The sequence below is a fragment of the Nicotiana sylvestris genome, chromosome 3 (genome assembly GCF_000393655.2).
Source record: "Nicotiana sylvestris chromosome 3, ASM39365v2, whole genome shotgun sequence".
NCBI classification, from domain to species: Eukaryota; Viridiplantae; Streptophyta; class Magnoliopsida; order Solanales; family Solanaceae; genus Nicotiana; species Nicotiana sylvestris.
Window position 1 is genome coordinate 156,767,801 of NC_091059.1, and position 24,224 is coordinate 156,792,024.

At 39.5% G+C, this 24,224-nt stretch overlaps 3 protein-coding genes across 4 annotated transcripts; 1 reads left to right on the plus strand and 2 right to left on the minus strand.

The window, feature by feature from the left end:
• Positions 1 to 2,312: 2,312 nt before the first annotated feature.
• Positions 2,313 to 6,010, plus strand: LOC104220972 (protein ROOT PRIMORDIUM DEFECTIVE 1). Its single transcript, XM_009771946.2, has 2 exons — positions 2,313 to 4,694; positions 4,806 to 6,010. The coding sequence occupies exon 1, from the start codon at positions 2,591 to 2,593 to the stop codon at positions 3,998 to 4,000; it is 1,410 nt and encodes a 469-aa protein (XP_009770248.1). The 5' UTR covers positions 2,313 to 2,590; the 3' UTR covers positions 4,001 to 4,694; positions 4,806 to 6,010.
• Positions 6,011 to 6,112: 102 nt separating this feature from the next.
• On the minus strand, positions 6,113 to 8,372 carry LOC104220971 (omega-hydroxypalmitate O-feruloyl transferase-like). The gene is made up of 3 exons (XM_009771945.2): positions 8,268 to 8,372; positions 7,710 to 8,171; positions 6,113 to 7,197 (listed from the first exon to the last, which is right to left on the minus strand). The coding sequence occupies exons 2-3, from the start codon at positions 8,151 to 8,153 to the stop codon at positions 6,340 to 6,342; spliced, it is 1,302 nt and encodes a 433-aa protein (XP_009770247.1). The 5' UTR covers positions 8,154 to 8,171; positions 8,268 to 8,372; the 3' UTR covers positions 6,113 to 6,339.
• Positions 8,373 to 10,120: 1,748 nt separating this feature from the next.
• On the minus strand, positions 10,121 to 15,513 carry LOC104220970 (DEK domain-containing chromatin-associated protein 1-like). 2 transcript variants are annotated; one of them, XM_009771944.2, is made up of 11 exons: positions 14,842 to 15,513; positions 14,581 to 14,614; positions 13,713 to 13,792; positions 13,467 to 13,526; positions 13,189 to 13,299; positions 13,007 to 13,087; positions 12,786 to 12,866; positions 11,305 to 11,800; positions 10,901 to 10,998; positions 10,668 to 10,698; positions 10,121 to 10,572 (listed from the first exon to the last, which is right to left on the minus strand). In XM_009771944.2, the coding sequence occupies exons 1-11, from the start codon at positions 15,298 to 15,300 to the stop codon at positions 10,412 to 10,414; spliced, it is 1,692 nt and encodes a 563-aa protein (XP_009770246.1). In that variant the 5' UTR covers positions 15,301 to 15,513; the 3' UTR covers positions 10,121 to 10,411. The 2 variants fall into 2 exon arrangements, with proteins under 2 accessions (XP_009770246.1, XP_070027212.1); XM_070171111.1 differs by having other exon boundaries at positions 12,786 to 12,863; positions 14,842 to 15,507.
• Between the last annotated feature and the right edge of the window lie 8,711 nt (positions 15,514 to 24,224).

The window sequence follows — 24,224 nt, forward strand, 5'->3', positions numbered from 1 at the left end:
AGGGAGCTCCGACAGAGGCCACAATTCGGGAGTATGTACGCGAGTTCACTACCTTAATGTTGCAAATCTCATCATTGTCCTAGAAAGATTTCCTCTTCTACTTCATGGATGGGTTGCAAAATTGGGCAAAGCATAAGTTAAGAAGACATCAAGTAGCCAACGTGAAGTCGTGAACGGGGCCATCGGAGTAGCCTAGTCACTTGTTGACTTCAAGATGGAGCCTGCCAAGTCCAAAGAAGGCAATGCCGAGAGGGATGAGGGAGATCATGATGAGGACAACGGGAAATGTATAGCCGAGGTATACAAGGGTAATGGCAAGGGGCCATCCCATAACGGACAGAGGTCTAAGAGAAATGGCAAGGGACCGGAAAATGGTAGAGAGTACGTGCCTAAATGAGGGTGCTACTTCTGTGAAGGATCACATCGGGCAAGTGAATGCTCAGAGTTGGGGAAGCTTGCAGCAATGATAGGGAACTTTGCTCAAGCACATAAAGATGACACAGGGGGAACCGCCTGTATTTAAGGGATGCTCTTGGAATCTAAGCCGAAAGTAGGGGATTCCAAAGCCTATCTTGGCACCATGCAAATGGAGCATGGTGGCAGCAAGAAAGGTTGGACGGACTTAGTTGAAGAGGATGGCGAGTTATAAAGTGGTGACATGCTATCGGACTCAGACGATGCACCAAGCAGAGGGTTCAAGTTTGCTAGTAAGGCTGGACCACGGAGGGCAGCCAAATAGGGAGTGGAAGCATGGACTCGATGCTTGAGAAGCTGCTAGACTTGGTTGAGAGTCATGGGAAGATTCAGGCCAAGAGCAAGGAGGGGCATCCGATGGGCGGAGGATGGAGGCCATCATTGCTAGCCGTCCAAAGTACAAACGGCATAAGAAGAGAGGTGACTAGTACCTTGTGAAATGGGAAGGCGAACCGCTTCATAGAGCATCATGGGTAATGGACAAAGATCTCCGACGACGCCAAGGCAAGGTGCGCTCATAGGTGTCGATGCTTTGTGTCGAGGGTGGCACAAAAGCGGGTGGGGGAGAGTGTCATGACTCGCCACATCATCATGCCATGTAGGTGTCACTTGACATATATTTTTGCCATATGGAATGGTTACATAAGTTAGGGACTAGATCTTGGTGGAATATTCTAGAACTATGGAGAATTTCCTTGGAAATGTTCTAGATATTTATGCACTTGTAGGTAGGTTCTAGAGAAATATAGAGGTTTCCTTAGGAAGACCCTAGAATCCTATAGAATTGTTAGGAAAGTCCTTAGAAGATTCTAGCTATGTAGAATATTCTATAGAGAGGACTTATTTGTAAATACGGAAGGACTTGTAGGACAATTATTATTTATATACTAGTCTCTAGGTGATTAGTATAAATAGGGGGCATTCATTTGTAATTCATCAACCAAGCAAAACAATCAAGTTTTCTCTAATACAAAAGCTTCCTTTGGCAATTCTCATGTGTGCTAATATTTCTTAGCGATTATGAGTGTAGTAGGGCTGACTTGGCATAGCAAGAACGTAAGCAAGTTATGCAAGATCGTGAGTGAGTTGTCAAGTGCCGCACGTGCACTTAATTTAAGAGTAAGGACGTGACATTTTGCTGCCAAACTACTTTCTGTTTATCTCATCCATAGCCACTTCTATTCACAAATTAAAAAAGAATGAGTGGCTCTTCAGATTAATATCTTGAAGTTTGTATTTTGTTTTTCTTATTGATAATATTAGCCGCTAGGTAAACTATCTAGTGGTATTTTAGCTGAATGAAAAATATATGTCTTGAAGTAGTATTCGAAATCGTGGCATGATCAAGCAGGTTCATTTTATTAGAATAACACACATGTAGTTCACGTTAGGTATATTAGCTTGTTCGGTTGGTTGTTACTTTAAATATAATATTTAGCTTGATAGTTGGTTAAATTTTATTGTATCGTATCGTTTAAATCTATCATTATGTAATGACGAAAAGTATTACTTTTTGAAATCACCAATTTTGTGTGGAACCATATTTTATCTTCTCATCTTGCTCTTCCTTATTATTAAACAATCTTATTTTATCAATTTATCCTTCATCTTATCTTTTATATAATAAATCTACCTCGTACTTTACTTTTTCTTTGTAATATTGTAAGTTTATTCTTTACTTATTGGTGCATAACATCATAAAACAACGACAAATAATACAATATATTCAAATATTATATATATCAAAATAATAAAATACAATACAATAAAATACAATACAATACGATACATTATGAAACGACATATAACAAGCTAATACAAATTTATCTCCGATACGTAAAGCATTCCAACTTCTTTTCCAGCAAAATTAAAGATACAAAATAGTATTGTATCAATTATTCCTAGTTAAACTTGTTACAGTTTGACCACCAAAAATTGCAATTTCCTCCAGCAATGTTCTATAATTGCTAAAATTACCCCAAGTGTTTTCAATCAATCCACATTGCACCCTAGATAAAGAGAAAACCCATCCCAGAACCACCGCCCCTGCTCCTGCTGCAACATCTTCCCTGTAAACCCCTAAACCCTAAATTCCATAACCGTATCAAAACTTAAAATGCAGATTTTCCTTACAATTTCTACAAAGCTCTTACAATCCAAATCCAAACCCTTCAATTCCCTCACCTGGATTCCTCCACTTTTCTTACAATTCACAAAACAAATGTCACAGACAACTTCCATACCCAGAAACCAACAACGCGTTCGCGACCACGGTTACGATGATTACATGGAAGTTGGAAAAAAAATCCGCAAAGTTATGAAATTCCAAGACCAGCTCCTCACTCAGCCAAATTCAATGATCCCCATTTCTCGCCTTGACATGCTGGCTCGCCGTTTCGGGTTCAAGCAATACGAAGCAGGCAAGTTTATTCTCAAATTCCCACATGTTTTCGAGGTTTTCGAACACCCGGTACAAAGAATTCTTTATTGCAGGCTCACCCGTAAAGCATTGCTTCAAATTGAGCAAGAAAAAATAGCCCTTTTTGCTCAATTACCTGAAGCTGTAACCCGTTTAAGAAAGCTTTTAATGCTTTCTAAGACGGGGAGATTAAGGCTAGAACATGTGAGGATTGCAAGGAAAGAATTTGGTTTACCTGATGATTTTGAGTTTTCTGTTGTTTTGAAGTATCCTATGTATTTTAGGTTGTTTGATGCTAAAGAGACTAGGAACAAGTACATTGAGGTTGTAGAGAAAGACCAGATGTTAGCTGTTTGTGCTGTGGAGAGAGTTAGGGAGAAAGAGTATAGAGAAAAGGGTGGTGAAGAAGAAAATGTGAGGTTTTATTTTAGGGTGAATTTCCCACCAGGTTTCAAGATTGGGAAGTATTATAAGATTGCTGTTTGGAAATGGCAAAGGCTGCCTTATTGGTCGCCTTATGAGGATATCTCGGGTTATGATTTGAGGTCGCTCGAGGCACAGAAGAGGATGGAGAAGAGAGCAGTGGCCACTATTCATGAGTTGCTGTCATTGACGGTTGAAAAGAAGATTACTTTGGAGAGAATCGCGCATTTTAGGTTGGCGATGGATTTGCCAAAGAAGCTGAAGGACTTTCTCCTTCAGCATCAGGGAATATTTTATATCTCGACAAGGGGAAATCAGGGGAAATTGCATACGGTGTTTCTCAGGGAGGCTTATAGGAAGGGAGAGTTGATTGAGCCAAATGATCTGTATTTAGCTAGGAGAAGGCTGGCTGAGTTGGTTTTGATGAGTCCAAGGAAAGCCAATATGGATAAAGAATTGGTTAATTATAGAAGGCGGGGAGACGATGATGAAATAGCTGATGTTAGAAGAGACAACACCGAGAATGAAGGAGATCATTCAACAGTTCAAGAGACAGTTAGCCAAGATGAGGAGAGAGAAGAAAGCGTGGACTACGATGATGATTGCAGCAGTGACTCTAAGTACACAGATGAAGAAGACAGTGGGGATGATGTTACTGATGATTTAGGAAAAGAAACATCATAATATTACTAATTTTGCAACTTCGAAAGCAATATGTTAAATGCCTTAAACGGACAGCGTGAGATATTCTTTCATTTGTAAACAGAACAAATCACTGATTGGTATTTGTCTCTTAATCAGAATGTTTTTCTGTCATTTTTGGCTCAATTGAAATGTCCTCCAAAGAATTTCAAGGAAAATATTAGAGAAGACATAGTGAATCCATTTTGATCTTAACATGGACTTGCTGGTTAGAAAGATTCAGCAGTACTATCCGAAGAGGTGATTTATGTCCTTCATAAAAGAACTTTTGGCTTTGGAACACAACAAAGTGAACTTTCGCCGAGAGGTGCAGTGTTTTACATTGGTATTCTTGCCAGCAGCACATCTTCAGAAGCATCATATTTACTACAGCCTGCATAATGTTAAAAGAACTATCTACGGGTAACTTCCAACTTGTCATGTTGACGAAGAGGGAAAGGAAAAGGGAAGATCACAGATACGGCCAGTCTCTTTGAATTACAAAAAACATCTTATGCTAGTATGCACACACGTGAGATTTATTTAAGAGAAAGAGAACAAAGGAGGACTTGATTAAACTAGGAGCATGTTGCTTGGTTTTAGCACTAAGACAAGGCCTTCATCCCTTTCAGCTTGAAAAGTGAACAAGCATGTTCTTTATGAATTCCACTGGATCAAGTGTTCATTTCACAAAGAGGTAAATATTAAGAAACAAAAATTCGCATCTTTAAAATGTGTATTTATTTCTAACCAACAGTTTTTAGGCAGATTTTTTTTTAAAATTTTTTGGTTTTTTGGTTTTCTTCAGATCGTCAAATCTTGAAGGAGAGTTGCATGATTTGGGAACTATGATAAAAACATACCTTAAACTAATGGAATTATCTTATCATTCATCCAAGCCATTGTGCTAGTTTTTGAGCACTTTCAGGAAGCTGCCGAGGGGCTTCTATCGAGTAGAGAGTAGATTGGACAGTTTCTTTGAATAGTTTTAATGTGCTTTGTCCACATCCAAGGTAAAAGCCATCACTATCATCCAAGAAATTTGAGGCTAAAATCATTGTTAATTGCCTCAATGGTTTCAGCTTTTTGTCAGAGAAGCATGTGGGTGTCCAAGATTTTGAAAGATCGAGAGTCAAAATCGAGTGGAAGGGCTCAAAGGGTAGTTGTTTGACTTTGAGCCCTCACAAAGAGGAATGACAAGAAGAATTTTACAAAGGAAGATGAGATTGTCAAATGGAATGAGGAATTTAAAGTATGTAACTTTTCAGCTTATAAAGGAGGTGTTCATCCTTGGGAGATTGCCCTCAGTGTGTTCAAACTGAGTTCTTGATTGCCTTTACCTCTGATTCTGTTGGTTTTTCTGGATTCTGATTTTTTGACGACTATGGTGCTGCTAGACATTTTGACTTTTGCTTGCTTTCATTCCTTTGATGGGTTTTAGAACTGTCGAGAGAAAGACAAAATGAAATCAAAGATCAATCTTGGATTTTCTCATGCAATAGCAATTCCAGTTGTGAATCTAATTGAAGGGACTTTGAGAACTGGAACAGGGATCAAATGTTTAGACTATCTGGTATTGGTATTGGGACTCTGATGGTAAGCAACCCCACTTCCAACCGAGAGGTTGTGAGTTCGAGTCTCCCCAAGAGCAAGGTGGGAAGTTCTTGGAGGGAAGGATGCCGGGGGTCTATTTGGAAGCAGTCTCTCTACCCTAGGGTAGGGGTAAGGTCTGCGTACACACTACCCTCCCCAAACCCCACTAAGTGGGATTATACTGGGTTGTTGTTGTTGTTGGTATTGGGAATTTGATCTTTTGTTGGTTTCAGTTGTCGTTAAATGGTTACAGAGTAAGAAGATTTTAAGCCTTTCTTGATCATTGTCCTGAAATGTTGTTCTATGAATCATGATCATATCATACAACCTGCTGAAACTGTGGCCTCAAAGTATGGACCTTTTAGGATGAGTATTGCCTTGAATTTCCTCTAATTAATATACTTGCTTTTCCTTTTGTTAGTTAGGTGGTTTGGTGGAGACCCACTATTGATCTCGACGGAGTGGAGATAAAAAAAGGATATTTAGAAACAAGCAAAAGAGCATGAATTGATGCCAAAGGAATAACAGTACAAGTGTCATAGCACATCTCCCCATTTTTCTTTCTGAAATACATATAAGATCCTGTCTACATTCCTCCACTTTAATAACAGTATATATCAGCAGGCACTGAATTTCTTCTGGGGATCAATGAAATAATAATAACACAAAGTAAAACATAACCAATTACTCAATAACTCAACATTAAATATATCAAATTTCATGGCAAATGAAAGCTGCAATATGGCTGTTTAGATCTCCATGAGTTCTTCAAATGTCTTCATAGCAGAAGCTGGCAATCCAAGAAGCACATTGATGTTTCTCCTCTCTTTCCCATGAGAAAGAAACAGAGAAACTTCCTTCTCTGGCAAAGCCACAGGTCCCGACACAACTGGCTCTCCCCACCCAAAATCTGTAGTGTGGAAAGAAAGCCTAGACCAAGTAGTAATGAGAAGAGTAGCAGTTAAAGATGGCCTAACTCTTGTTGCCTCAAAATAGTCTATAGCAGATCTCATGTAACTGTCTGTCACCATTTTAACAGCTTCTTGAACCAACTTCACAGCAACAGAAAGTGGATTATCAACTATCTCTGCAGCATTACAGAGTGCATTAGTTAACACGATCCCGTTTCCAAAATATCCTTCTGGAATTGAGGGATCAAATCTTGATCTTCCATCTACAGCAAAGAGCAGCTTTGTCTTTTGATCAGGTTTCATCTGTAATGCCTGAGTTCGCGCTTTCCAGACGAAAGCTGAAAGGGCTTCAAATATAGTGCACTTGGTAATATTTCCATCTTCTTTAGCTTTTGCTTTTAGTTGCTCTAGCTTCTCAGGGTCAAAACAGAAGGACTTGTATAGCATTTCTTCTTGGTATAGTTTTGTAGAGTCTGATATATCTTCAATTTCAGCAAACTCATTGTGAGCATATTCAAATTTTGGTGGATTTCTAGCCTTGAGTATGCTCCTGTCTAGGAATGGAGGGACTTTGATTGGTACACCTCTGGCAGTTTCACCCCAAGAATTCACAAATTCCATTGCTCCAATTCCATCAAACATGCAATGGTTCATGCACAAACCAAGCACAAATCCCCCACATTTGAACTTTGTCACCTGAATATACGAAATTATCACTCAGTATCTCTAGAGAAACAAACATGCTATTAGCATCTATGATTAGGATTTTCTTCTTCTGTTGTCTAGCATCCTTGATACTTTTTAGTTCTGAATTCAATGCTTATTGAAGATCCTAGTGAATAACCTATATGTAATAATTGGTCATCAAAATGAAAGTTTTGTTAACTTTTTGAGAAATCTTATCCTAGATTTGGTCTGGCAATTGTGTGATGGACACGTGCATATACCAGAATTGTACAAGTGACTATGCCCAACGGCAAAGTTACATGGTCTGTAAAGGGTTCACATGAAATCCCCTCGTCGGAAAATTATACTATACAAATTATGTGTGTGTATTGATTGTTGTATCCCCTTGACATAAGAGAAGCTTCTAGTGTAGTGACAAATGTAGCTCATAATTTGATCTAGAGTGCAGGTTTAAATCCATGGTGTAGCATTTTTGCATTTTTTAAACAAAATTCTCCAAATAAACAAAAGAAACACAGTACCTGAGCAATCAGGGGAGGCATTTCTAGTATGTTTTTAGCACCAGGAATATCATAAACAAGCTTGCCAAGTGTAACAGGATCAGGCTTAGTAATATCACCAATGTCTTCTATACTACAATTTGCTTCTGCCTCAACATAAACTGCTCCTTCTCCACTGCAGTTCACTATAAGTTTCCCTTCTTGGCTGATTGTCAATCTCCCTGCAAGTGGATAATAGTGAACAAGAACCTTTGATAAAGCTTCCTTGATCACTTCAACAGCATTCTCATTTCCTTTTTCCTCTGATTTGAAGCAGTAAATTGTTCGGACGGGGACGGCTATGTTCTGATCAAGATTTGAAAGGTAATATAGTCCCATGTCTGTTTCCTCTGCTGGAGAAACCAAAGTTGGTTCTCCTTGCTTCACAATGAGCTCAACAGCAACATGGTTTTTACCATTCTCCATTTTGCAAGTTCAAAAATCCTGTATAAAATAAAAAGAAAATAACGTTAAAGATATTTAAGTGGCATGGCATGAAACCATTAGTAGAAAATAAGTGTACCAAAAAATAAAAAGTACCTATGAGACAGGAATTTGCAATTAATGTTCTGATTTTGAGACTTAGAATGTGTACTTGTTGGTGTGGAGATAAATGAATACTGGAAATATTTATATAGCAAATGCATGAGTAGAATAATTGGCTATTTGTTGAGTATTGGTTAACAAAGATGTACTACTGAAAAGGACTGCAGGAGCTGTTCTTATATTTAAAGCTATTCATAAGCTGTCTTAATGGTAGAGGAGAAGACTAGCCCCAAAAAAATGAAGTTCTAATTTTATTTTTATTTTATTTTTGAAATGTTTGCTTTGAAAAATGAGTTCTAAGGAAGATTTTGATATTGTCATGTGGGTGTGGTAGGCTACTGGCCCCAAAACCAAATGTTACCAATTTACAATATCTGGCGTAAGGACTGAAGGAAACACTGGTATAGTTTGGTAGAGTTGGCCTCCAAATTCAGCTGATGACTTGAATTGGTCTAATATTTTATACAGCAATAGGTCATATTTTCAGATATAGCAGCTTCTGTCATTTTGAATCCTCTTTCTTAAAATTATGTTCTCATCTAGAAAAAGACGACAACAACAACAAAATACCCAGTGTAATCTCACAACGTGGACCTGAGAAGAATAGTGTATACGCAGACCTTACCATCCCTACCTTGTAAAGGTAGAGAGGTTGTTCTCGATAGACCCTCGGCTCAAAAAGTAGATTTGATTAAATCCTCAATGCAAATATACTTCTTTTAATTTAAGGCAATCACGGTGTAATGCAGAGGTAACATGGACTGGAAGTTACTTTTTTCTTGCAATAGAAGGTTTAAGAGTTGAGTGCTAAAACGGGTAATCAACTCAGTAATCTTCACATTACGTAATTCAAGGGGAATGGGACCTTGATCTTTTGACATATTTTATGGTTTCCATGTAACCAAGTTGTACTCTTTGCTTATTGTTAGAAGTTTTATATTATCATGGACCTCACGCCGAATTCGAGTCTTGTGTGGACGTTTAATAATTTTATTTATTAGTTTTTTTTGTTTTTCCCACAAATAAGATATCTAAATATAAAATACAAAAGATTTTTGTTAGGTCATATTCTTCTATTCAAGGCTATGTTCATCGATTTCTCTGTGTGGAGTGTGGACGGTGCCTGCAAATTGCTTGGAATTTCTCACGCATTATATATGAGTTCTGAGGTCCACGCATAAAGATGAATTACTTTATTAATCAGCAGAAATGGTTAGGAAAAAAAAGGGGGGTTTAACTCCTACACACGAAAAAATGATTGTTGACTTTTTTGTCGCTGAAAAAAGAAAAGATTGCTAAAATCCTCTGCCATAGTTGCAGGAAACAAATTAAGCAATAGCTTGAAGGCAATTGCCAAATTGTCTGTCATTATTTTAGATCACGCATCCCAATACATCACGACAACTCGTTTAACTCATAGACTCGAGACAATTCTCTAAATAATTGAATGAAGAATTCTATCTGCAGTTCCTGTGAAGCAAGTATTTGATAAGCTTTTGAAATCAACGACCAAGATGATCAGTTTATTTTCCAAAACTGAATATGCATAGACATAATTTTCAAGAATATATTGCAATATATGAAAATAGCTTGTAAAACACTTAATCTGGGACAAATAAGGTAAAAATTTCTATTCCTGAATACAAGTACAATATTGTTTAAACACAAATCTATGACCAAACAATCTCAACGTAAAACATCTACACCCTACAGTAGGACATTATCAACCTGGAAACACCAGGAAAAGACAGCAGTGGCAATTTTATGTGAACCCTCAGGCCGTTTGAAGGTTTTTTTTCCTTTTATTCAGCAGTACACATGATACAGATTATTATAGTCATTCACCATATCTAACCTCTGGCTATCTGCAATGGTTCTAAAAAAAAATAAAAGTACAAGAAGCTCAAACACCGATTATCAGCAAGAGATGGGATAAGGAAATCCTAAGGTTACATCTACAAATTAGCTAACACAGAAATGCCTATCTTACACACTATCCTAGTGAGGCAACCATCTGTATATCCTGTAACTAACAGTATAACTTTTCTCGCTTACATGCCTATACAGAGGACAACATGCAAATCAGAACAATTAACAAAGCTCGTATGGGTAGCAAATCTTTCTACTTGACTTGTAAATCAAGCATCACTGTCATCGCCTCCTCCATGTTTTTCTGCATCATCACCACCTTCAGCTTCATCCTCCTCTTCTTCCTCATCACTCATGTTATTTATTACTTCAGTGATTATTGCCTTCACCTCTGCTTTTCTGTGCATCAAATCCACATCAAAGTGGCTACCTGAAATAAAGCCCCAGTAAACAAGGTTAGAAAATGAGAGATCAGTACAACCGATTCTTGAATGGCAGGTAGAATGAGCACTTGAATAAACGCACCTAGTTTCCTGATAATATCAGATAAAGTTGCCTGCATTCAAGTAGCGCAAGAACATGATCAGTATGAAGGCTCAAGCACTAATTAAAAGTTCAAAAAAAAAAAAAATATATATATATATATATATATATATATATATATATATATATATATATATATATATATATATATATATAGAGAGAGAGAGAGAGAGAGACTTTTATGTTTGATAAGTAGTAAAAGAAGTATGACTTACAGTGTTAAAATCAACTTCTTGAAGAATATTTGCTACTACTGAATGCAATTCTTCTTTGGTGGGCTCTACTTTGGCCTTCTTCACACTTTTCCCTTTTCCTATTCCAAAAGGTTCAACAGTCACAAATGTGGAAGATACGCAACTAAAAAGAGAATCTGTTTGGTGTAATGATCAATAAATCCTAGAATACAGATGGACATCAGATTCTGGACAATCACTGACATTAAAATATGACACATCAGAATAATGATTTTTGGGAAAGGAGAACAGTGTATCCTGAAACATCACTCTTCACAAGAATATCTCAAAAAGCTAAACCTGAAGCTCTTTAGTTTCTCACCATAGAGAAGAATGGAAGCACATATATTATACTAATATTAACTGGGGAAAAAAACAAGCTGTACCTTCCTTTGCAGTAGACTTGCTTGATTGTTTCTTGCCCGAAGATTTTTCCTTCACAGATTCAGTTTCTTCTTTTTTACTTTTCTTTTCAACTTTTTGTTTCTTGGGTTTAGATATTGAATCAGCAGCAGAAGCACCTTTCTTGGAAGCTAAACTAGAAGTCTCTTTGGTAGATTTTGATGAGCTTTTCGAAGACTTAGCAGGGCTGCCCTTTTCCATAGCCTTAGACTTCTCTACAGCTTCACTTCCAGAATCCTTCTTTGAACTCTTCTTTGAATAAACCTTCTCATGAGACTTGACTTTGGGTTTCTCTTCCACTTCCTCTTCCTCTTGTTCCTCATCTTTCTCGGAAGCAGTCTCTTCCTGATCACTTCCTTCTTTAGCAGCTTCATCGTCATTCTCAGAGTCATCTCTAGTATCTGATGGTTCAGCATCAGCTTCTTCTTCAATTTTTGATGGCCGCTTCCGCTTCACCCCAACATCAGATTTCTGATCCTTCTGCTTTGGACATGACAAAGAAGTCAGACAACCTTTCAGCAGTCAGAGGACTATGACAAACATTCATGGAAAAAGTAACAGCAAACTTCCCTTGACAACAGAAACATCAAGATTTGCTAACATGAGCTGTCAAAATGCATAGATGTTGATGTATGACTGTCACATAAAGTGTTTAGAAATACTGACAAAGCCAAAAGCATAACATACATCCCCTGCCAACAATTGAATCCAACAGAAAATATAAAGCAGTGCCTAAATTTCTCTTCAAAATGTAGTTCAAGTCTAAGTTCAAACGTACTTCTTAATACACATGTATAACTTAGTTGCTTCAGTTGAATAATTTACATATTTTGCTAGTTCTCACCAAAATCATGATGACAAATAACCACTAAAACTCAATGTTTCTGATACACTATAACTTTTTTATTTGTCCCAAAAGTTTGAACAGATTCTCCTTGAGTAGATTGTAAAGGCAAGGAGTTAAAACTGATTAATTAACTAAATGTACACTATAGAGATTATTTCTGTACCATCATTTTATTGTCTTCATCCAAAAAAATAGTTATGCTTAAGTTGCCATACCTATTTACTTGTGCAAACAAAAACACTAGTCGCTCACATATCCAGTAGCCAACAACACAGAACTGGAAAAAGGAAAGAGAGGAAGCACATGCTAGCGTAGTCAAAGACTTGCTTGAGGCTGGCACTTGTTAATTCTAATATGCAATAAATCCACAGTGCAAATTACAAGATAATTAGTGTTTCTTAACCAACGCCATAGTGGCACTAGTTAGCATGACCCTTAAAAAATATCTTACTTCATTTCCATTCCCTCTCTTAACCACTTAGGTTCATTTAGATTGTCAGTTGTTTGAAGCTCAGAGAAATTACAGAAAGTTCTAGCTACTTTTAAACATTGTCATTAGCTGAATGTGCTAGTTGGAATGAATGCCTTGAGAAGAGAAGGGCAAGATTGAGAGAGAACCTTTACTGATTTCCCAGTAGTTTTATCTGAGGAACCTGTGCTTTTGGCAGCTGTGCTCTTCCCCTTTTGCTTCTTACCCTTCTAACATTAAAAAGAACACAAAAGTTACAACTTCACAAATATTAAACAAATGCTAATACATAAAGAACGTTAAGACAAAAGGGAACTCTTCAAGGAGAGAGAGAGAGAGAGAGAGAGGCTTAGAAGATTCAGCTATATACCTGTTGCTTATCAGCAAGCAAGGAATCTGTTGTAGGATGAGGAGATTCCAGGAATTCTAATAATTTCACTATGAGCTCATCCTGAAAATTGATACAAGTAAAATGACTGATAGGAAAAACTAGGTAATAAAATTTGCTGCAGTGGATGACACAGTTGACAAAGACCCATTGGAAATACATGCCTTCTTTGCAGCAGATTTAATCACTGAAATATTGAGGACATCGCAAAAATCCAGTAGCTTCTCCTTAACACACTTGTCCAGCCTCTCTTTGACTTTCCCCCTTTGTTTTTCCTGCTTGATAAAATAAAGTAGGCAAATGATAATCTGATCACACATTCAATTAACGGATCATTTAGTAACTTGATGTAATCACTTGATTACGTCCATTTCACATGTAAATAAATAAAGCAAAAGGAAGATTCCATCACAAGATAGAAAAGAGATAGAAGCAAAAGTACCTCATCTTCAACCCAAACAAATCCTGAAAACTGCCCTATGTTTTTCTTCAAACTATGTGCCTGCAGAGGTAAAATGCCAAAGACATCATCAAAGCCTTGCAATAAAACAAGCAAAGACCAAGCCCTATACACATAGCCCCCCAACCTCAAACAAACACGCTCACACAGTTGAAGATGTCAAACCATGAGAGATAGCATCTCTAGATGTAATGTTCAGGAGTTCATAATTAAGAAGATGATCCTGACCTTTGTTTTCTTGCCATAAAGAATATTGTGTAGTATCTGCAGGTTGTCATCAGGTTTTCTCTTGGATAGTTTATAAGCCACTGAAAATTTCAAAATATTGAAGATGTCAGAGATAGAAAATCAAGCTTCAATATCACGCAGCTATAATTAAGTAAATCATAACATTGGACTCATAACTAGATAGTATGCAGTATCTGAGTCAACAGATAAACAAATAGAAACCTTTTGTAAAGATTTACATTTTTATTTATGCAAGTAAACACTGCTTTACTTGAACTCGGTTCTTTGTGGTCCCTGTGAATCAAATTAAATGAGTTAAACTAAAGATCGTATATATACCTACTTCCGCGCACTATTTGTCCATTAAAGCAAGATCTATGCAAGAAACCCACTGAAAAATACACCAAATGTGTACATAATCAAAAGCCACAAAATCAATTTAATCTCTTCAAAAGATAGAAACACCATCCAGTTTTTTTATGAAGGAAACACCATCCGGTTTGTATACAACTTCAATAAGTTTCAAGAATATAAACAATGTTTTCATCCAACAAACTCCCCAACCATTACTTACAATATTTTCTTCCACTATCACTAATATAATATATAGGCCAAATTGAAATCATAATTTCACATCCAATCAAATACCATCACATGAAATAAAAGAGAAGGAGCGTATAAAAGTATCAGTCAAATTTCAATCTCAGTGACATTCACCAAGTAATGACAAAAATCCAAACATCTTTTTTTTCTTCTTTTTGCCTAGAAGGAATCAAATTGATTAATCAATCATTAAACAATAAATAAATAGCAGAGCATAACCATTTAAGAGGGAAAACAAAGTGCTCCAGCAGAAGTGAAATCATACCATTTGGGATGTCCTTCAGCTGAGTACCACTACCCTGCATTTAAACACACTAATTCATAAAAGGAAATTCGCATCATAACTGAAATTGCAAATCAAATATTTACACTGCCATTTATTCTCTAGTTTGAACCTAAAATCTAAAAAGATACTGCTGAATATTATTTAGGAAGTCATGACGAGTAACAAGAAACGAATCCTTGAATTTGATATCAACTGGAAAAAAAAACAAGAATTTTAGAAACAGAACATTCAGAAAGATACCTTCCTGATTGACAATGGCTTAGGCGTCGAACTTCTAGCACCCGAAGACTCGGAGTAACGCTCCACAGTTTTCCGTTCCCTTGTCGGCCTTGAGCTTGGTGTCACTGGCTCTTCCGTACTCTCCTTTTTTTCCTCACTTTTGCTACTACTTTTCTCTTTGCCCTTCTTTACTGGTGTTTTCTCTTGCTTTTCCTCCTCCTCTGACTCCTCTTTTTCCTCCTCCTGCTCTGATTCGTCTTCTTCCGCTTCTTTTTTATCTACTTCCATTTCATCTACTTCCTCTTTGTCTTCTTCTTTCTCGTCCTCATCTTCGGCTTTAATCTCTGGCTTTTCATCTTTTTTCTCCTCCTCCCCTGCTTCGGTTGACTTTTTCTCTTCTTCTTGTTCTTGTAAGGAAGATTTCTCCTCCGTCACCTCTTCTGGTTTCTGATCTTCTAGGGTTTCTTTCTCGGACGCCATAGAAGAAATACTACTGAGAAGCAGTAAACGAGTGGTAAAACCCTAGTCTGGGGTTTCTGGTTTTGGGAATTTTTCTTTTCTCTGTAGGAGAAGATTGAATGTAAGAGAGAGAGAAGTTTCAAGATACAGATCTAGAACTTGAAATGTTAAGAGGGAAAAGGCGGGCGCAATTTGGAATTGGAGATGCTAAAAATACTACTCTTTCCGAAGCTCGAAATTTTCATTTGGGATTACAAAATTCTAAATACCGGAAATTCCCGGTTATGAAACGGTAATTGCCCGCCTATCCTTTTTGCTTTTTGCACTTGTGGGCCGGTAAATGCAGATCCGTGTATAGCCCATTAATCAAGGGTGACTGACCGGAACGGCCCTATAAAGACTGTTTTTTTTTTTGGCGAAATTTAAAAATAGCTAGATTTAGAAGTGGTAATTAAAAAATAGTCCTAGTTTTAAAAGTAATTGAAATTTAGTCACTTTTTATGTAAAAGATAAATTCAAAAAAAATATTGTTCAAAATCCGGAAATATTTCAGCATAATATGCTGGAGTTCGAAATTTTTACATGTGAACTTCCAACATAACATGTTAGAATTTCATAATGTACGGAAGTTCCAGCATAATATGCTGGAAGTCCATACACATGTGCTCCAATCTCTAGTATATTATGCTGGAACTTTCCGTGTGCTGGAGTTCCAACATAATATACTGGCAGTTCATACACAGGTGCTCCGATCTTCGGTATATTATGCTGGAACTTTCCGTGTTGTAGCAAAATAGTGGCTATTTTACAATAACTTTACAAACGCTGACTATTTTTCAATTACCAGCCCGAAGCTGGCTAACTCGTGTTATTTTGGCTTTTTTTTTGTAAAAATGACACCAGGTATCCACTCTAAAGTCTTGCTATTTAGGAATTAGCCAGTGCATCCTGAATTTCATTTTTTCAGTTGAACGTTTCAAGATAAAAATGTCCTGAGTTTTCTTAAAATTAAGATTTTTAGTTTAAAATTTCAGGACAAAATAAGTACTGGCTAATCTCTAAATAACATCCGTGAGAATGGCTATCTATGCATTTACCCCGTGTTTTTTAATATATTTAGAAAATAACCCAGTCACACATACACACTTATTGCTTGTTAGGGATTTCTCTGCCGAACTGATAGTTGTTTTGCTATATTTACTGTACATATTTCGTTAATTGTTCACAAATTATATCTGGCTGGCATGACTTTGCAATTGTTTGTGATGATTAAATTCTGCATTTCGAGGCCTTAAAAACCTTTTTCAGCATCACCTCGATTTGCATGCGCAGTCCGGGCGCATAGTCGGAAAGCCATTATGTGAAAATCTGTGAAAAAATGAATTTTGACTTTAAAAATGAATTTAAGTTGACTTTGGTCAATATTGTGGGTAAACGGACTCACACCCTTGATTTGACGGTCCCTGAGGGTTCGTAGGAAAATATGGGACTTGGGCGTATGCCCGGAATCGAATTCCGAGGTCCCAAGCCTGAGAAATGAATTTTTCAAAGAAAATTATTTTTTGGAATATTTATGAGTTTTTGAAAATGAAATGTATATAAAACTTGATGGTATCGGGCACGTATTTTGCTTCCGAAGCCCGGTATAGATCTTATATGTGATTTAAGATGAGTTTGTGAAATTTGGAAAGAAACGTACTAGAAATGACGTGAATCGGACCGTATTTGAGAAAATTGGAAAATTCGAAGTTCTTAAGTGATTTCATGATTTTGATGTTAAATTCATAGTTGTTGATGTTATTTTGGTGATTTGATCTCACGAGCAAGTCTGTAGGGTGTTTTTGAGGTAGTGTGCATGTTTGGTTTGGAGTCTCAAGGGCTCGGGTGAGTTTCGGGTAGGTTCCGGGGTGTTTAGGCTTAGGAAATCACTGTTGTTGCATCAGTTTTGGTGTAACCGCACCTGCGAGTCAAGAACCACAGGTGCGAGCTCGCAGGTGCGAATAATGTGTCGCAAGTGCGGTCCAGCCTCTCGCAGATGTGGACAAGCTCCCGCAGAAGTGGTTCCACAGGAGCGAGTCTCCCCTCACAGATGTGGCCCCAACGAGCCTAATCATTTCATTAGAAGCGGTATGTTTTCCACACGTGCGAGTATGCAGGTGCGACCCAAGTACCGCAGGTGTGAGAGTCGGGCAGTGGAGTCTTTTAAAACAAAACTTCAACGTTTTCTCTTTCAAATTTTCATAAAGATAGAAGGCCTAGGGCGATTTTCTCAAGAGATTTTCTTCCCAATTCATAAGTAAGTGTTCAATAACTGATTTCTTTCAACTCTCTATTGTTTTCATCAACTTTTATCTTATTTCCTAGGGGTTAAATGGTAGAAAATTGGGAATTTGGGTAGAGTTACGTCTTTTTGAATAATTGGAATTTAGAATTCGTTTTGGGGTCGGATTTTAAAATTAATTACATATTCGGGCTCGTGGGTGAATGGGTGATCGGGTTTTGGTCCGAACCTCGTATTTGAACAAGCGGGTTCGGGGTCAATTTTTGACTTTGGGGGAAAATGATAGAAAACCTATAATTAAGCATTGAGTATGAATTCTTTAGCATTTATTGATGTTGTTAAATCAATTTGGACTAGATACGAGTTGTTTGGAGGGAAATTCTAAAGGAAAAGCAGTGTTTGAGGCTTGAGTTGGCCGTGAAAGTTCAAGGTAAGTGTTTGGTCTAACCTTAGCTTGAGGGATTAGGAGTTGCGTCCTATTTTCTACGTGTTACTTGTTGAGTACGACGTATAGGCATGGTGACGAATATCTATACGTTGGTGTCAAGCATGACCGTGAGTTTTAAATTGAAATTGTTGTGTTCTTAACAAATACTACGAATGCCTAAGTTGTTGAATTTCTGTGTTGAGCAAGGGTTATGATTATTCTCGTGAAAATTACTTATGATTGAATATTGGTGCTAGTTGAGGAAGTTAGATGTTGGAACAAGTTTGGTTATAGATGATTTTCCCTTGCCGGGACATATTTGCTTATACTGTCGATTTCCTTGCTGGGATGGTGTTGTTTCTTTATTGATCCCTTGCCAGGACTCTCTTTGTGATTGGTGTTGAACTGTATATGTGGATCGGCTTGCACACCGCAACAATATTATATTTGGATCGAGTTGCACGCCGCAACAATAATATGTTTGGACCGGGTTGCACGCCGCAATAATAATATCTTTGGAACGGGTTGCACGCTGCAACAATAATATAATTGGATCGGGTTGCCACCGCAATAGTGATAAATGATATGGATCGGGTTGCACGCCACAACAGTATTTTTACGATTTGGATCGGGTTGCTCGTCGCAATAATAGATAATAAAAGTGCTTATTGGTTGGTTATGAGTTCTTTATTATTTTTCTGTGAATTCTAAATTATTCTTTATGTTGTCTCTTAAGTACTGTTGGTAAATGATATTCCCCCGCAGTATGTCCCCCTCCCATCTTTACATGTTTATTTCTGTTTTATTTTCCGCTGTATATCATATAACTGCACAGGTTATCTGGTAGTCTGGTCCTAGCCTCGTCACTACTTCGCCGGGGTTAGGCCGGTCACTTACCAGCACATAGGGTCGGTTGTGCTGATACTACACTCTGCACTGTGTGTAGATCCTAGAGCGGCAGCTTTTGGACCATAGATTTAGGTGGCTACCTTCAGTCCAGTCAGAGATCCCAAGGTAGTCCTGCAGGCGTCCGCAGGCCCCGGCGTTCTCTTCTATATTTATATTCTATTTTCATTTACTTCAGAGACTGATTGTATCTTTATTTCCAGACAATTGTGTGTAGTATTCGTAGATGGTCCGTGATATTGTGACACTGATTTCGGGTAGAGATGTACTTGGTATTGTCGTACTTGTTTTTGTCTTTGTTATCAGATTACGTCTTCCGCATGTGTTTAATTATTGTTAATATTTCACTGTTGATCGCATATCATTTTAAACTATTAAAAATGTCTAAATAAAAGAGTTAGTGAATCCATAATACTCGGCTTGCCTGGCTTTTACGAGTAGGCGCCATCACGACTCCCGAGGGTGGGAAATCCGGGTCATGACAAGTTGGTATCAGAGCTCTAGGTTACATAGGTCTCACAATTCACGAACAAGCTTAGTAGAGTCTGAGGGATCGGTACGGAGACGTCTGTATTTATCCTCTAGAGGCTACAGAGTTAGGAAAAACTTCACATTTATTCTTTCCTGACGTGTGGTTTGGTTTCTTAATGCTAATTGAATTTCTACTTTGTTCTTTCGCGGATGGCGAGAACACGCGCTTCCTCATCCACCGATCAGCAACCCGAGCCCCCAGCAGCAGCTCCCGCAAGGGGCGGAGGGCAAGGCCGAGGCCGTGTTAGAGGCCGAGGAAGGGGCAGAGCTCATCCTAGAGCAGCAGCACCAGCGGCAAAGCCTCAGGTTGACTTTGATGATGGGGTTTCGACCCAGAGAGTTCCAGTGGGCCCAGCTCAGGTCCCAAAGGGGTTTATTGCTACCCCAGTACTCCAGGATTCTCTGGTCCGTCTAGTGGGCCTTATGGAGAGTGTCACCCGGGCAGGCTTGCTTCATGTAGCACCAGTCGTCTCTCATGCTGGAGGAGGAGCCCAAACTCTTGCTACTCGCACTCCGGAGCAGATGGCTCCCCAGTTTCAAACTCCGGTAGCTCAGCTAGTTGGAGCAGTTTAGCTGGGTACGGTAGCTCAGACCGGTGATGGAGCAGCTATGTTTGCCGATGTCTGTCGATGCTTTGTGGAGATTGGACAGGTTCACCAAGCTCTTCACTACTACTTTCAGCAGTGCATCTTCTGAGGATCCCTGGGATTATCTAGACAGTTATCATGAGGTTCTTAGGAACATGGATAGTGGAGGCCAATGGGGTCGACTTTGCTACTTTCCGCTTGTCTGGGTCCGCTAAGACTTGTTGGAGAGATTATTGTTTGTCTAGACCAGCCGGATCACCAACTTTGACTTAGGAGCAATTTACTCAGCTATTTCTGGAGAAGTTTCTCCCTATCACTTAGAGAGAGATCTATCAGAGGCAGTTTGAGCGTCTCCAGCAGGGTTCTATGACCGTTACTCAGTATGAGACCGGATTCATCGACTTGGCCCGTCATGCTCTTATCATACTTCCCACCGAGAGAGAGAGAGAGAGAGAGAGAGAGAGGGTGAGGAGGTTCATTGAGGGACTTGTTCAGCCGATTTGACTTTAGATGTCTAAGGAGACAGAGTGAGATTTCTTTTCAAGAGGCGGCCAATGTGGCCAGAAGAGTTGAGATGGTTATGTTGTAGGGGGGTGGTCAGGGGTCAGACAAGAGGCCTCGTCATTCAGGCAGATTCAGTGGTGCCTCATCTGGAGGCAGGGATTCGTATGGTAGAGGCCATCCTCCTAGACATTTTCAGTCAGAACTTCAGGTTTCTCACAGCGCTTCGGGTAGCCGTGGTTCTCATATGCAGTATTCTGATTAGCAGCCCTATAGTGCACCACCAGCTCCTATCAGTGCACTGCCGCTCCAGAGTTTTCAGGGTGGTCATTCAGGTCGCCAGGGTCAGTCTCAGTTTCCTCAGTCACAACACTCAGGTGGATGTTTTGAGTGTGGTAAGTATGGTCATATCTGGAGGGCTTGCCCGAGATTGGTGGGTACTTAGTCGCAGCAGTAGGGTTCCCGTGCTATGGTTCAGGCACTAGGTGTTCCGCCGCCCGCTCCGTCAGCTAGGGGTGGGGGTAGAGGTGTTAGAGGTAGAGGTAGAGGTATTATAGGTGGAGGTCAAGCAGCTAGAGGTAGAGGCCAGCCAACAACAGGCCATCCCAGAGATGTAGTTCAAGGTGGTGGGGCCTAGCCCCGATGTTATACTCTTCCAGCCATGCCTGAGGTTGAGGCTTCCGATGCAGTTATCATAGGTATTGTTCTAGTTTGTAGCAGAGATGCTTCAGTTTTATTTGATCAAGGATCTACATACTCCTATGTGTCATCTTATTTTGCACTGTATCTGGTCATGCCTAGTGATTCCTTGAGTGCCCCTGTATATGTGTCTACACCGGTGGGTAATTCTATTGTGGTAGATCGAGTTCATCATTCGTGTATAGTTGTGATTAGAGGTCTTGAGACTCGTGTAGATTTGTTACTTATGGACATGGTTGATTTTGATGTCATATTGGGGATGGACTGGTTATCACCTTACCATGCTATCTTGGACTATCATGCCAAGACTATGACCTTAGCCTTGCCGGGTTTACCTCTTTTAGAGTAAAGAGGAACTCCTGGTCATTCTACCCGTAGTATTATCTCTTATATAAAGGCTTGGCGTATGGTCAAAAATGGGTGTTTGGCATATGTTCGTGATTCTAGTGTCGAGGTTCCTTCTATTGATTCTGTGCTTGTTGTTCGTGAGTTCCTTGAGGTATTTCCTTCAGACATGCTGGGTATGCCACCTGACAAAGATATTAACTTCTGCATTGTGGCTCCGGGCACTCAGCCTATTTCTATTCTAACGTATCGTATGGCCTCTCCTGAGTTGAAAGAGTTGAAGGAGCAATTGCAAGACTTGCTTGAAAAAGGTTTCATTAGACCTAGTGTTTCGCCTTGGGGTGCGCCGGTGTTGTTTGTTAAGAAAAAAGATGGATCGATGCGAATGTGTATAGATTACCGACAGTTGAACAAAGTTACAATCAAGAATAAGTATTTATTGCTGAGGATTGATGATTTGTTTGATCAGCTTCAGGGTTCCAAGGTATTTTTGAAGATTGACTTGAGATCTGGCTACCATCAGTTAAGGATTAGGGCATTCGATGTCCCTAAGACAGCTTTCCGCACTCGGTACGGGCATTATGAGTTCTTGGTGATGTCATTCGGGTTGACAAATGCCCCAGCAACTTTTATGGATTTGATGAACCGAGTGTTCAGGCCTTACTTGGATTCGTTCATGATAGTCTTCATTGATGATATTTTGATCTATTCCCGCAGCCGGGAGGAGCACGAGCAACATCTTAGAGCGGTTCTTCAGATTTTGAGGGATATTAGTTGTATGTCAAGTTTTTTAAGTGTGAGTTTTGGTTGAGTTCGATTGCATTCTTGGGTCATGTTGTATCAGTAGAGGGTATTCAGGTTGATCCGAAGAAGATAGAGGTAGTCAATAATGGGCCTAGACCCGCATCAGCTACAGAGATTCGGAGTTTCTTGGGTTTAGCAGGCTACTATCATCTGTTTGTGGAGGGGTTCTCATTTATTGCAACCCCGATGACCAGGTTGACCCAGAAGGGTGCCTAGTTCAGGTGGTCGGACAAGTGTGAGGCGAGCTTTCAGAAGCTCAAGACAGCTTTGACCACGATAACAGTGTTGGTTTTGCCCATAGGTTTAGGGCCATATATAGTTTATTGTGATGCATCTCGTATTGGACTTGGAGTAGTGTTGATGTAGGATGGCAGGGTCATTGCTTATGCTTCGCAGCAGTTGAAGATTCATGAGAAGAACTATCCAGTTCATGACTTGGAGTTAGCATCCATTGTTCACGCGTTGAAGATTTGGAGGCATTATCTATATGGCGTGACATGTGAGGTGTTCACGGATCACAAGAGTCTGCAGTACTTGTTCAAGTAGAAGGAGCTAAATTTGAGGTAGAGAAGTTGGTTGGAGCTGTTGAAGGACTATGATATTACCATCTTATATCATATGGGAAAGGCCAATGTGGTGGTCGATGCTTTGAGTAGGAAGTCAGCCAGTATGGGCAGTCTTTCTTATATTCCGGTCGGTGAGAGGCCGCTTGCTTTGAATGTTCATGCTTTAGCCAATCAGTTTGTGAGATTTGGATGTTTTTGAGCCGAGTCGTGTGTTAGCTTGCACGGTCGCTCGTTCTTCTTTATTGGAGCGTATCCGTGACCGGCAGTATGATGAACCCCATTTGTGTGTCCTTAGAGACACGGTGCAGCACGGAGGTGCCAAGCAGGTTACCTTAGGTGATGATAGAATTTTGAGATTGCAGGGTCGAACTTGTGTGCCTAATGTGGATGGACTCCGAGAGTTGATTTTAGAGGAGGCCCATAGTTTCCGGTACTCTATTCATCCGGGCGCTGCTAAGATATATCAGGATTTGCGGCAGTATTATTGGTGGCGGAGAATGAAGAAGGACATTGTTGCACATGTGGCTCGGTGTTTAAACTGTTAACAGGTTAAGTACGAGCATCATAGGCCCGGTGGTTTGTTCCAGAAGATTGAGATTCCTGAGTGGAAGTGGGAGCGTATCACTATGGACTTCGTTGTTGGACTCCCACGGACTTAGAGGAAGTTCAATGCAGTATGGGTTATTGTTGATAGGCTGACCAAGTCAGCACATTTCATTCCTATGGCAGTCTCCTATTCTTCCGAGAGGTTAGCTGAGATCTATATTCGGGAAATTGTTCGTCTTCATGGTGTGCCCATGTTTATCATTTCGGATCGAGGTACGCATTTTACCTCACATTTTGGAGGGCAGTTCATCGGGAGTTGGACACATAGATTGAGTTGAGCACAATATTTCATCCTCAGACGGACGTGCAGTCCGAGCGAACTATTCAGATTTTGAAGGATATGCTCCGAGCATGTGTCATCAACTTTGGAGGCTCGTGGGATTAGTTTTTGCCTTTAGTAGAGTTTGCCTACAACAACAGCTACCAGTCGAGTATTCAAATGGCTCCTTATGAGGCCTTGTATGGTAGGCGGTGTCGGTCGCCGGTTGGGTGGTTTGAGCCGGGAGAGGCTCGGTTGTTGGGTACAGATCTGGTACAGGATGCCTTGGACAAGGTCGGGATTATTTAGGACAGGCTTTGTGCAGCTCAGTCGAGGTAAAAGGGTTATGCCGATCATAAGGTTCGTGATTTGGCTTTCATGGTCGGTGAACGGGTATTGCTTCGAGTGTCGCCTATGAAGGGCGTGATGAGAT

Bases quoted from the DNA above. Each gene is read 5' to 3' on its own strand.
- LOC104220972 (XM_009771946.2), top strand. From the start codon at position 2,591: ATGCAGATTTTCCTTACAATTTCTACAAAGCTCTTACAATCCAAATCC.
- LOC104220971 (XM_009771945.2), bottom strand. From the start codon at position 8,153: ATGGAGAATGGTAAAAACCATGTTGCTGTTGAGCTCATTGTGAAGCAA. The intron at 7,198-7,709 runs GTACTGTGTTTC...TCGTATATTCAG, and splicing joins TGCCTCCCCTGATTGCTCAG to GTGACAAAGTTCAAATGTGG.
- LOC104220970 (XM_009771944.2), bottom strand. From the start codon at position 15,300: ATGGCGTCCGAGAAAGAAACCCTAGAAGATCAGAAACCAGAAGAGGTG. The intron at 14,615-14,841 runs GTATCTTTCTGA...GTTTAAATGCAG, and splicing joins AGCCATTGTCAATCAGGAAG to GGTAGTGGTACTCAGCTGAA. The intron at 13,300-13,466 runs GTACTTTTGCTT...TTTATCAAGCAG, and splicing joins TTGTTTGGGTTGAAGATGAG to GAAAAACAAAGGGGGAAAGT.